Raw genomic sequence first — 13,218 nt, forward strand, 5'->3', positions numbered from 1 at the left:
CTAGAGACCCTACCATTGTAACAACCAAAATTATCTCCAGAAAAAGTGTCAAAATATACCCACAAGTGGCAAAATTGCTTATCTGAGAACAAATGGGCTAAATCTAGATTGCCTGAGTATGTTATTTGACAACCATTTTAGGATCCATTGGCTTTTATTTTGTTCCATAAATGTTTATTGGGGACTTTATGTGGTGTGATGTTCAAAGACTTAGTCTCTCTGCTTTTAAGGGACATATGATGGTGAAGAAGAGGTTGGAACTAATGAATTCATAAATTAGAGAATGATGGAGAAGGATATCATCCCAAAATAAGACAGGGAAGGATGACCTAGAATTATTCTGTAGCTGAGATTCTCTCCATGGCAAGATCTTGAGATCTGACCTATTAATGACTAGGGCTGTCCTTGTTCAATAAGAGACTTGAGTGTGAGAGGAAACCCCAGCAAATTCCAGGTGAATTTCCTTTGCATAAAGTCTCTCTTGACTTCTCTGGAACTTTTCCTGATCTGTTATCACCTTTCTCTTCTATCTCTGCCTCTTGCCTAATTCCTTATGGTCCTACTGACACATTTTAATTTCACTGAGCTTTAAGGCTGGGGCAAAAAAAAAAAAAAAAAAAAAAAAGCATAGCTTCAACTCTGCTTGCTCTGCCTAGTATGGATCATTGAATTTCTCATCCTATCCCATAATAAAGAAATCTCTGCTTTGTTGTTATTCTCTCTTCAGTAACAATCAACTCTTACCGCCCAATCCCACAGCCTTTCTTTGTGTGTGAGTTTAGCACTGATGGTTGACCTCCCCTTTCATTTCTCCTCCTTTCCAGATTTCCTTGGTCCTGCTCCTGCTTCTTCTCCCACTGGGCTCCTTGTTTCTTTTCTGCTCTTCCCAGCAGACTTAGTGGCTAAATGGCTGACTCCAAATAGTTAGTGAATTTAATTACCTGGTGTGATTTGATTTCCCAGTATTCCTCTCACACCTAAAGTGAGGAAGTATGTTTGTAAATAAAATCAAATGAAGCTGCTCAACGCACCCCCCAGAATTGTTGTCTAGATTAGATCTTCCATTGTGAACACTGCAATCAGACTGGCAAGAATACTACTTTTCTTTGAGCAGAAGATATTATTCTGACATTGCACATGGCGAAACGCATCCTCCTTTTCTGCCTCATGCAAATGTAGGCAGGTCACTGCCTACCCTGAAACCTGCTCCTCTTTGTCTCATTTTAATGTCTTTAGTGCTGCTGTAAGAAAAATGAGTTCTTTCTGCCCAAGAAAAGCATGAAGTATGTTCAAGGCCGATCCCCAGTGTCTTTGGGAAACTTTTAATTCATTCAGGAAAATATGAAGTGAACACTCTGCTTTGACATTTTTTTATAGTGCCTTTTGGTGAATGTCCCCAAAGACCCAAGCAACTGGAAGAACTGGACACAGGCTCGAGATTTCTGTTTTGATGAAGGAGGGACACTGGTCGCCATTGAAAGTGAAGTGGAGCAAGGTAGAGAACTCAGTGTTCAACCAGGCCAAGATAACCACTTTTATTCTAAAGTAGCTATTAAAATATTCCAAAAAGTTCTGACATTTTCACATCAACCTTTAAAAAACTGTATTTTTGATGACACAAATTTTATCCCAAATTTTCAGTTTGATCTAGAAGGTTTTATGTCATGATATCTTAAAAACATAAAGCATTGATGATAAACTCTGAACTTCAAAGTCTTTTGTTTCACCAGTAATACTAAAAAGGTGACATATTTATGGTCTGTATTTTGAAATGACTAAAATAATCTCAGGTATAGACTACTATAATTGCATGGTATATTTTTAGATCTCTTTAGATTTATTTTACATATTTATTTATTATTTAGACAACTATATACCTTACTTTAAATGTAGGAGGTACCTCTTTTTTGTTGAGGGAGGCATTGACTGAATACTGGAAATTGTTTTGTTAATGATGTGATGAAGTCTCAAGTTATCTAGCTAATTTCTCTCTATTTAAACTGAAACAAAAGGGAAAGAAGCTGCATCACCTTAACAAAGACATACTCAATTCCCACAATTGATTCATAATTAAGTTTTGTTATCATTTAAATACAATCATAGCTATAAACAAAATTCAATGATTACTCAACTAGTTTATATGTAGTAAATTAGATAATGGATTCTTCTTTTTCAGCTTTCATTACCATGAATCTTTTTGGCCAGACTACTAATGTGTGGATAGGGTTACAAAATGATGATTATGAAAAATGGCTAAATGGAAATCCTGTGGCATATTCTAACTGGTCTCCGTCTGATATAATAAATGTAAGTTTACAGGTTTACTTTTCAAAATCATTTTAACAAGAGATTTCATTCAATATTTGTTTACTAGGCATTTTTTATTTCCTATATTTTGTAGGCATAGATTTATATTTCTTTGATAGCAATATATTAATTTTTAATAATGTAATTTCATCTGTTCATGTGTTCCATAAATATAATTACTTTACTCATCACAGTAATTGTTTACTTTGTAGGTTATAAAGTGATTTGTGAAGTTTATTAAATACAAATAAAGGAATGAGGATGTTTTAATTTGAAAAATTATATCCTTAGTAAAAACTTCAATGTTATAATAATGTTATATGTTCCTTTATTTTTGATAACATGTGTTTTTTAAAGATTCCAAGTTACAACACCACTGCAGATCAAAAACCCATCCCTCTTTGTGCCTTGCTGTCAAGTAATCCTAACTTTCATTTCACTGGAAAATGGTATTTTGAAGACTGTGGGAAAGAAGGCTATGGGTTTGTTTGTGAAAAAATACAGGGTAAGAACTGTTTGGTTTTTTTTTTTTTTTTAAGATTTTTTTTTTTTTTGAAAGTCAGAGTTACACAGAGAGAGAAAGAGACAGACAGGGAGAGAGAGATTCTATCCACTGGTTCACTTCCTAAATGGCTGCAACAGCCAGGGTAGGCCAGGCCAAGGCCAGGAGTCTGGAGCTTCCTCCGGATCTCCCATGTGGGTGCAGGGGCCGAAACACCTGGGCCATCTTCTGATGCTTTCCCAGGCACATCAGCAGAGCTGGATCAGAAGTGGAACAGCCAGGTCCTGAATCAGCGCCCACAGGGGATGCTGAAGTCACAGGCAGCAGCTCTACTCTCTACGAGCCAACACCGGCCCCAGTATTTGGTTTTTTTATTCCTTTCATTTCCATGGCTCATCCCTCTCTTTCATATTTGTTATGCACCACATAAAGCTAACAGCTTCACAGTTTGCAGTGTGAGCCTCTCACTCTGACTTTACATGTATTGATTCACTTATTCTCCTCTACCAAAGACTATGTCCTTCCAAGGGCTCAAAAGACTGCAGAACCCATTGAGTGATGACTAAGTTTATATATCCAGCTTAGTCACGTTTAGTCAAATTCTGCTTTGTTCTGAGATTATGTGCCTATTCGGGTTTTTCTTTTGTGTGTGTGTGTGTGTGTGTGTGTCTTTGTTGTTGTTGTTGTTAAATCACATAGAAAATATTGTAGAAGGATCTGGGAAATAAACCAAGTCATAAATGCTCCTTTCTTGGAACTCTAAAAAAGATCTCTGTGGCTAAAGATGGGATGCTGAGAACACCCCCTTAAAGGATTCTGGTATGAAATACAAATGCCATTCTATCACAAACAGCCAATGGAGTGAAGCAGAAGTGCAATGCATGCTAAGTGACATTAAGTAATAAAACAACCACCACAGCTTATGCTTTTACTGAGTGCTAAGCATCTTGGCACCATACCACCACAGAAGACCAAGATTTGTTTCTGGAACTGCATGGAACTGAGCAGCCCAAACAGGAATACAGATGCTGATCTGGAGCATGACTTATACTCCTTAGTATTACACCCATGTGAACTCTTTCCTGATACTAAGTGGGGCCAACACCATGGTGCAGCAGGTTGGGCCACTGTTTGTAACGCCCGTATCCCAGGATCAGAAAGTTTGAGTTCTGTATGCTCTGCTTTTTATCCAGCTCGTAGCTAATGTGCTAGGTAAGCAGAAGATGATGACCCAAATGCTTGGGTGCCTGCCACCCATGTTGGGAGACCTGGATGAAGCTCCTGGCTCCTGGATTTGGCCTGGCCCACCCCTGGTTGCTGTGGTCATTCGGGGAGTAAACCAGCAAATGGAATATCCCACTATGTGTGTGTCCCTCCATCACTCCCTGTCTCTCTGCCTTTCAAATAAATTATATTTTTAAACTTTTATTTAATTTGATGTATTTACTTGAGAGAGTGACAGAGAAAGAGAGACAGAGACAGAGAGACAGAGAGGAGAGAGAGAAAGAAAAAAGGTCTTCTATCCACTGGTTCACTCCACAGATGGCCACAACAGCCCGAAGCCAGGAACCATGAGCTTCTGGATCTGCCATGTGGGTGCAGGGGCCCAGGCTCTTTGGCTATCTTCCACTGCTTTCCCAGGCCATAGCAGAGAGAGGGATTGGAAGAGGAGCAGCGGGGCATGAACTATCCCCCATATGGGAGACCAGCATCACAGGTAGAGGCTTAGCTTACTATGCCACAGTGCTGGCCCCATAAATAATATTTTTAATGATACTAAGTATCAAACCATACTCTGAAAAGCAGTTCCAGAGAAAGTTATCACTTGAGCATAATGGTCAGGAACTGAAATAAAAAAGTAAATCTGTAATAGCAAGAGAAATACAGTAAATGTTAAGCTTGCTAGAAAAAGCACTGTTGTCAGTAGACTATGTACTTAGGTGGTCATGATGTGCCTGGCATTGTGACTTGGCTTTATGAGCATTATGCCATAAAATTTTCATGATAATTTGTGAAGTAGGTAAAAGTCTCCCCATTTTACAACTGAGAAGCTTGAGGCTTAGGAAAAGTAAGTAATACATTCAAGATCTCAGTTAAATACAATGATTTTATTCTGCTTCCTTGATATGGGTTTTTTGTTGGAATCTACCCTTGGATCATTTTCTCTCTTTGGTATTTTTAGGACTTCCCATGTTGATGTTCTTTGGCAATAGTATAGAGTACGTGGAGTTGAGGAGTTAGGACATGGAGGGCCCACCCCAGATGGATTCCCATCCCACCCTAAATAAGTTTTAGTCAAGGGACTTATCTTCCATGAGCTTTGATTTTTGCATCTTTAACATGGTGTAACTATCTTGGATGCTTTGTATAAATGCTTAGCATAGTTCCTACCATATGTTGAACAAATGATGGAATTTTTAATTATTGTTGCTTGTGAAAACAACTTGTGGCCTGAGTGAATGCTCAAGTTCTGATCCTCTTCTGTTTTTAAATAAATATGTGCTTACGTGCACAAAGAATATCAATTACTTTAATTATACTAATTGCTATTACTTTTAAATATTTACTTTGATATTATATTGATTTTGCATGAATTACTGGGGACAAGGCACATAGACTGGCAAACAGACTTCTAACAATGACTAAATTGATAATAAAAGTATGAACCATCACAATTTAATTGCCAAATATATTAATTTCCCTTTGGTTTTATAATATATGTTACTGCTATATGAAGGTAACAGTCTTGAGTAAAAGTTAAATTCTAACTTCACCATTTTTACTGGGGGGAGTATAACCAGAGGAGGAGAAAGAAGCAAGCAGCAAAATTTATTGAGCACCTGCTATATCCCAAATATAATAGAATGCACCCTGTGTAGATATCTCATTGACTTCTACCCACCTTTAAGGGAAGCTGATCAACCTCTTCTAGAACAGAAATTTGATATTTAGAAAGATTAATTTGTCTGAATCTCCTTGCCAGTTAAGGCCAGGAATTGGATTAAGTCCAGGTGTTTGCATCTAGCCACACTTCACTATTGTCCTCTCCAACCCCAACTGTAATTAAACTAGTACATGGAGAGAAATTTAAGTTACTTTGGACCAAAGTATGGAAACTTGTGTTAGATCTTCTGGACTTAGGCTATCCTGGTACACAACATAATACAAAACAAAGAAGCAAAGGTACATATTAAAGAGGACATATTAGGATATAAGACACAGGCTAGATTAGAATGAACAAGAAGCACCAATGACCATATGTGCCTTTTAACCTATAAATTTTTAAAAATTTTTATTTATTTTATTTGAAATTACAGAGAGGCAGAGAGAGAGAGAGAGAGAGAGAGAGAGAGAGGTCTCCCATCTGCTGGTTCACTCCCCAGATGGTCACAATAGCTGGAGCTGTGCCGATTCAAAGCCACAAACCAGGAGTTTCTTCCAGGTCTCTCATGCAGGTACAGGGGCCCAAGGACTTGGGCCATCCTCTACTGCTTTCCCAGGCCATAGCAGAGAGCTGAATCAGAAGTGGAGCAGTCAGGATTCAAACCAGTGCCCATATGGGATGCTGGCGCTTCAGGTCGCAGCTTTACTCACTAGGGCACTCTGACAATTTATCTATTAATAGTATCTACTTATATGAATTTTGTGTATTTCTAAGTATTTACTAACCTAATTTTAAAAAATCCTTTTATAATTTGTACATATAAACATTAAACATAATAGTGACTATCATATTCTCAAAAGTATAGTCAAGCATTTTATCTGAGAATATGTACTTGCAAAACTGGGGTGAGTATTTGGCCTGGCCATTAAGATGTCTGTATCTCACATCAGAGTACCTGAGTTTGAGTCCTGGCTCTGGCTCCTGATTACAGCCTTCTGCTGATGGAGTCCCTGGGAGGCAGCCATGATGGGCTCCTGCCACCATGTGAGAGGCCTGGATTGATTTCCTGCCTCCCAGCTTTGGCCTTAGCCCAGCCTCAGCCATTATGAGCATTTGGGAAGTGAACCATCAGATGCGTATGCCCTCTTCCTCTCCCCCTCCTCCTCCCTTTTTCTCCCTCCTTCAAATAAATACTTAAAAATTTTTAACAAAATAAAATTAGATTTCTAATGTAGTATGTGATTACATAATGACTCAGCAGTCTATTAACAAGAATTCAGTTCTCCCTGAGCAGTGCGTTAGGGACAGTGTAGCTAGTAAGGATATTATCATCATTTCCACCCAAAAGTGATCAGTCTGATAAAGGATGGTCAAAATGGGAAGTCTTTTAGAAGTGGTCCAATCTATGTTTATGTTTTTGAAGAAACACCTTCATTAAATTTTCCAAAAGTGTTCTAATTTATTAGCATCACCTATACTTTCAGGTAGTGTTCTCATTCTGAAATAGTCAATTTGGAAAGAAAAACTCTGATCAGTATGGATCCATGCTAAATTTTGCCTCTTCCTTTCTCATCTAGACGCTACAAATGACTTTTGTTGTATTTTCGTTTTAGATTCTGCTGGACATGAAGTAAACACATCTATCATGGATCCGATCCCCAATACCTTAGAATATGGAAACAGAACTTACAAAATAATCAATGCAAATATGACTTGGTATGCAGCAATAAAATCCTGCCAATTGCACGGAGCAGAACTGGTCAGCATTACAGACCAGTATCACCAGTCCTTCCTCACTGTTATCCTCAGCCGGCTAGGACACGCCCACTGGATTGGATTGTTCACTGCAGATGTAGGTGTTCTTTTTTTTTTTTTTTTTTTTTTTTTGACAGGCAGAGTGGACAGTGAGAGAGAGACAGAGAGAGAAAGGTCTTCCTTTTGCCGTTGGATCACCCTCCAATGGCCGCGGCTGCAGCCGGCGCACCGCGCTGATCCGATGGCAGGAGCCAGGAGCCAGGTGCTTTTCCTGGTCTCCCATGGGGTGCAGGGCCCAAGCACCTGGGCCATCCTCCACTGCACTCCCTGGCCATAGCAGAGAGCTGGCCTGGAAGAGGGGCAACCGGGACAGAATCCGGCGCCCCAACCGGGACTAGAACCCGGTGTGCCGGCGCCGCAAGGTGGAGGATTAGCCTAGTGAGCCACGGTGCCGGCTAGAGATGTAGGTGTTCTAAGACCCTTGGACATCTTTGTGTTTCATGTCTACCTCTTTAGTGACATCACATCTAAAATTAGCACAGGAAGAAAAAGTCCCAGAAATAATAGTAAATGTAACATGGAAGTAATTGGTTGATACAATAACTACTGATCAACTCTATGAGAAGCCTATGGCTATGACATAGGGATGTACACCTTTTTAGGATAAATTTCCACTAGCCTAATTCCTGGAAATACCTTTGAAAGGTTCCCTGAAATTTTCTGAGCACCCTCCCCCAGATCCTGCCTCATCTGTGCCCTGTAACACATCTTAAACTGAAGCACTGTGTTTGAGTAATCTGTTGCACTTAAAGAATTCTCCAAGAAAAAGTAATCATACTTCCTGCTTAGAAATTTAACTATTCATTAATTCAATACTCCTTAAAATTTAACACATGGTGTTCTCCCCTTCTCCCCACTCTGGAGATGTGATAGAGAGAATAGTGTTTTTTTTTTTTTTTAAATGAAAGTATTACACACTCAAAGTAGTGAGATGTAAACTCTGTTCTATCCCAAACCCTGGTTCTATTCCCCAGTGTTAAACCTTGTAAACAGTTTCTTGGTATCTAGAAATTCTCTACATATACACATTTATATACAGATGATGAATGAATGTTATATAGTTTTTAAACACAAAGGAGATCATACTATATATTGCCCTTAAACTTGCCTTTTGATTTAATATATCCTTTACAGCTTTCAATGTCAGCACATAAAATCTCACACATTCTTTAGAACAGCCACATAGTAGGATATACTCCTGCTTATTAAACCCTTCTCCTGTGAAGAGACATTTAGGTTCTCAGTGTTTCATGGTTACAAACAAGGTACCACAAATATCTTTGTGCAAATAGGACATTCCCAAAAGTGAAACTATTGAGCACACTTGAAATTTTAACAACTATTGACAAATTGCCCTTCAAATGTTTGTATCAATTTATATGCAAACAACACAATAATGAGAGCATCTAGATTTTTCACATCCTTGCCAACACTGAGTATTATCAAAATTTTGCTTGTGAGATGGATGAAAGAATGCTATTTTATGATTGTTTATTTTATTTTCCTATTACAGAATGCTTTAACTTCAGTCGGCTTGGCTTTAGGCCTTTGAATTTTGGCATATAAAACATTTTAGCCAAGTTTCCTTTGATACTTACATGTTTCAATGTTATATTTGGTCAATTCGAAATTTACATTGGTGTAAAAAGCAAAATATTGACCCCACTTCCCTAGGACTACTTACTGGGAAATTATGATAACAAGAAGCCAAGAATTCCTTTTTAAAAAGGATATTTTTTGTGGCATATACTCCAATTTTTCAGGAAATATCCACAAACCATCAAGACCTCCTGAATAAGGGGGTGGAAATATAAATCTGTGTGGGAAATGTGAGATGCACACACAGCATGGGGTCAAGCCGCCAGCACTCTTGCAAGGAAATGATGGCTCAATTTCCCTCCACAGAATGGTCTTCATTTTGACTGGTCAGATGGCACCAAATCCTCTTTTACCTTTTGGAAAGATGAGGACTCTTCCTTCCTTGGTGACTGTGTTTTTGCTGACACCAGTGGACGCTGGCATAGTACAGCCTGCGAGTCATTTCTGCAAGGTGCCATTTGTCATGTGCCCACTGGTAGGTTCAGTTCCATTCAATTCAGGAAATACATCCTGTGAAGTTACTGCATACAAGGCAATATACTAGGCCAGGGTGTGAGCCTGAATAGTAACAAGTCTCTACTCTGAGAAAGCCTCTGGTCTGGTTGGTGATGTAAAGATCAATAACTGTTATACCAAGCAGGGCTACCAAATGATCTAAGGGAGGTAGCAAGTATTGAAGGGGTTATCAAGGAAAAGAATGTAGCATATCCGTTTGGAGTAAAGTACAAAGGCCTCTTTTAAAAACAAAAAAGGATATATTTATTTATTGGAAAGTCAGAGAGAGAGAGAGACCTTCCATCTGCTGGTTCACTCCCCAAATGGCTGCAATGGCCAGACCTGGGGTACGGGCCAAAGCCAGGAGCCTCTCCCAGGTCTTCCATGTGGTTACAGGGGCCCAAACACTTGGGCCATCCTCACTGCTTTCCCAGGTGCATTAGCAGGGAGTTGGATTGGAAGTGGAGGAGCCAGGACTTGAAGCAGCACCCATATGGGATGCTGGCACTGCGGGCAGAGGCTTAACTTTCTATGCCACAGCACTGGCCCATGCAAAGGCCTCTTGAAGGATGCAACATTGAAGATGGGCCTTGAAGAATGAGTTGGATGTAAATGGGCAACAATAGGACAGAAACAGGCCTTCAGATGAGAAAAGCTGGGACAAAGCCACAGAAAGAAGGCAGAACTGGGCATGTGTGGGACAAAGCTGGTGCTGAGATTTGCCTGCATCACAGATGAGAAATCAAACTAGCAACATAGGTAAGGAGTATGTGTGGAAGACCTTGACGGAGAATTTATGTTTAAATCAAAGATTAACAGGATTCCAGGGCCATGGATAATCATAGCTGACACTGTTTGGATATTTGCTATATGTCAGGCCCTTCATTTTGCATAATACTCCTATCTTCTTTATACTTACAGTTCACCGAGCCTAATCATCCCTTTATTAAAAACTAAAACTCAGAGCATTAACAGTTTCCTGAGGATCTCACAGCTCTGTCAACAGTATGAGGATGGGAAGCCAGGTCCCCTCCCTCGCTGATGCGGTTTACCCCATTTCATCAGGCCCCCTTTCCCTAACCTGCTATCATGTGCTTGACAACAGTTCCCTAACTCTAGCTGATCTCCTCTTAAATCTCTCTTTCAGTAAAAGTGCATGTGTTTACCTCCATTCTGAGTATTATGTCAAATAGCATACACATTAGGTAACCAGATCAAAACAATTTAGGAATAAACATAAATGATAGCCATATATATAAGAAAAGCTAGTTCTGCTTCTAAAATACCATGAGAGCTCTCCTTTCGTTTTTGATAGCAGTGCATTTATTGAGTGCTTAAGAATCGTCAGGACCTAACTCATTTAAAACATCTCAACATCTATCTTTTAGAGATAGGAATGCAAGTGGAGGGTACCATGCCAGGGCACGTAGCCAAGAAGTAGAAAGGATCTCAGCCTGGGTGTGTCTGACTCTTACACACTTGCTCTGTGAAGTAAGTTCCCTCCCCAATTTTCCTTATTCACATTACCTTGTGATACTTTGTTGAATGCATTATTTTATCTCAGAAGTTTATTAGCAGATAAGGGTTTTTTAAAAATCTGTGATATTCAGCATTGCACAGAACACATTTTATACATTTGGAGTTCCCCTTTGCTATCATCATTTGCTGCCACTCTTTCTCTGAATCCCTAAATGACATCCTCTAGGATACTCATTGCAAACATGAGAAAAGCCACCCTCACCAGGCAGCACTCAAACTAAACCTACAAAGCTATGGATTAATATACCCTGTTATGTTATGTAAAGATTACTTCTGCCAGAAAGTCTATCAACTGATCCCAGTTTTGTAATCATTTACATTAAACCCAATCTTTCAGAGTATTACCATGAAAATCTTATTACATATATTTATCTTCGTCTTTCATGGAATTCAATGTAACATTTATCTCAATAAATGACTCAGTCACCACCCTGAAATTATAATGGGTTTTTCTTTATAGAAACAAGACCATTTGAACACCCAGAGCTGTGTTCAGAAACATCTATTCCCTGGATAAAATTTAAAAGTAATTGCTACAGTTTTTCTACAGTCCTGCACAGTGCAAGTTTTGAGGCTGCTCATGAATTTTGCAAAAAGGAAGGTAATTCTTATGTGATGGTAAAATGTTTTCATGTACTATCTCTTGACATTTCAGTAAACAATGTGTTTTTTTCATTTGTCTGATTATTTAGTGACTTTAGGAGAAACAAAAAGTACAGAAAAAGCAAACACTATTGAATCGCTTCTTTAGGGGGCAATTAATGTATGAAACTCAAGTCCAATGCAGAACTTGAGAATAGAAGATATTGTCTCAGCACACTGGACTTTCCCAAGAAAATGTTGCTTTTTGAATGCAACTGCATTATGAATATTTAATGTTCCTTAAAGTTAATATTCTATGTTTTACCTTCCTAAGTGAAGACTTGTGTCCTTTAATAAAATTGGTTTTACTTTAAAATTTTTAATCAAAATTATGTATTAATAATTGATATTTTTACCTTTCAAAGCCTGAGCTTTACAAATAATGGCATAGGAGATACTTTATAAATTATATTTATATATAAATACAAATATTTATTCATCCTCCACTTGTCTCTTTTATAGGATCAAATCTTTTAACAATCAAGGATGAAGCTGAAAATTCATTTCTCCTAGAAGAGCTTTTTGCTTTTGGTGCTTCTGTCCAGATGGTCTGGTTGAATGCTCAGTTCGATAGTAAGTGATTTGGGTGAGAAGAGGAGAGGCTATAAATAAATATAGTTGTTAAGGTTTGTGATAATGGCATCTGTGAGCTAGAAAATTCTCCTTGGGTACATTTGCTGTGGACACATGGGGCAGGGAAGCATGAATCCTAAAGCCATTTCTTCCAAAAATAACATTTACTACCCTTTTCCATACACTCATATCCTTTACAATAATCCCAGAATACCAACAATTAAAACAAACAACAACAACTTGTCCTTAACCTTATTGTGAAGATGCTTGGCTGGACCTTTGTCGATAAGATTTATTCCAAAGATACCCAAACCATATTGTCTTGAAAATACCCCAGGTTCCTAAATGTTAGAAAATGGAACAATAGAATTACAGAAATGTTTCAGTGATAAACAATGCTGTTAGAATTATCGTTTGCTATTCATCAAAATCAGAGTGTAATGCAATGGAAGCAGGCTATTCTTTTCATTATTTAATTGATGGTTATCGAAAAGTACTTGTAAAGAAAATTATTTTCATTAGTATGAGGAGCTCGTTACAGTGGTGTACCAAGGTGGGCAGAGAACCTACCCTTTTGAGGAGGTGTATTTAAATCCCTGACATTGTGTAGAATTTCTAGCAGATGGAACTAATAAAAAGCAGATGGATTTTTAGTTACTTTTATTGTTAGTTTTAAAATTCTTTCCAGACAATGCAACCCATTACCTACATAGGGCATGTGCTTTCCCACTGTCCCTACACGGTGGGTTCATGACAGGCATGCTATTTAAGAAACTCAGTGTAAATTCCTTTAGAAAATGAGAATCTTGTAATGATACGGATGTTAGAACTTCAAAGATCTTTCATTATCTTGGGTAGTTTA

At 38.4% G+C, this 13,218-nt stretch overlaps 1 protein-coding gene and 1 long non-coding RNA gene across 5 annotated transcripts in view; one reads left to right on the plus strand and one right to left on the minus strand.

Moving 5' to 3' along the window:
- The window catches only part of PLA2R1 (phospholipase A2 receptor 1), a 127,531-nt gene that overhangs the window by 107,059 nt on the left and 7,254 nt on the right, over positions 1-13,218 (plus strand). For 2 of the 4 annotated variants that reach the window (XM_051847968.3, NM_001082334.1), the window contains 7 exon segments: positions 1,378-1,495; positions 2,177-2,307; positions 2,665-2,812; positions 7,307-7,545; positions 9,414-9,582; positions 11,602-11,742; positions 12,246-12,356. In XM_051847968.3, the coding sequence (XP_051703928.3) occupies positions 1,378-1,495; positions 2,177-2,307; positions 2,665-2,812; positions 7,307-7,545; positions 9,414-9,582; positions 11,602-11,742; positions 12,246-12,356 (1,057 nt within the window). 4 annotated transcript variants of the gene reach the window in all.
- The window catches only part of LOC149127404 (uncharacterized), an 84,888-nt gene that overhangs the window by 17,413 nt on the left and 54,257 nt on the right, over positions 1-13,218 (minus strand). The gene's annotated exons all lie outside the window — the stretch shown is intronic.

This window comes from Oryctolagus cuniculus, chromosome 3 (assembly GCF_051225735.1).
Source record: "Oryctolagus cuniculus isolate XC-2025 breed Fujian yellow rabbit chromosome 3, ASM5122573v1, whole genome shotgun sequence".
Classification (NCBI taxonomy): Eukaryota; Metazoa; Chordata; class Mammalia; order Lagomorpha; family Leporidae; genus Oryctolagus; species Oryctolagus cuniculus.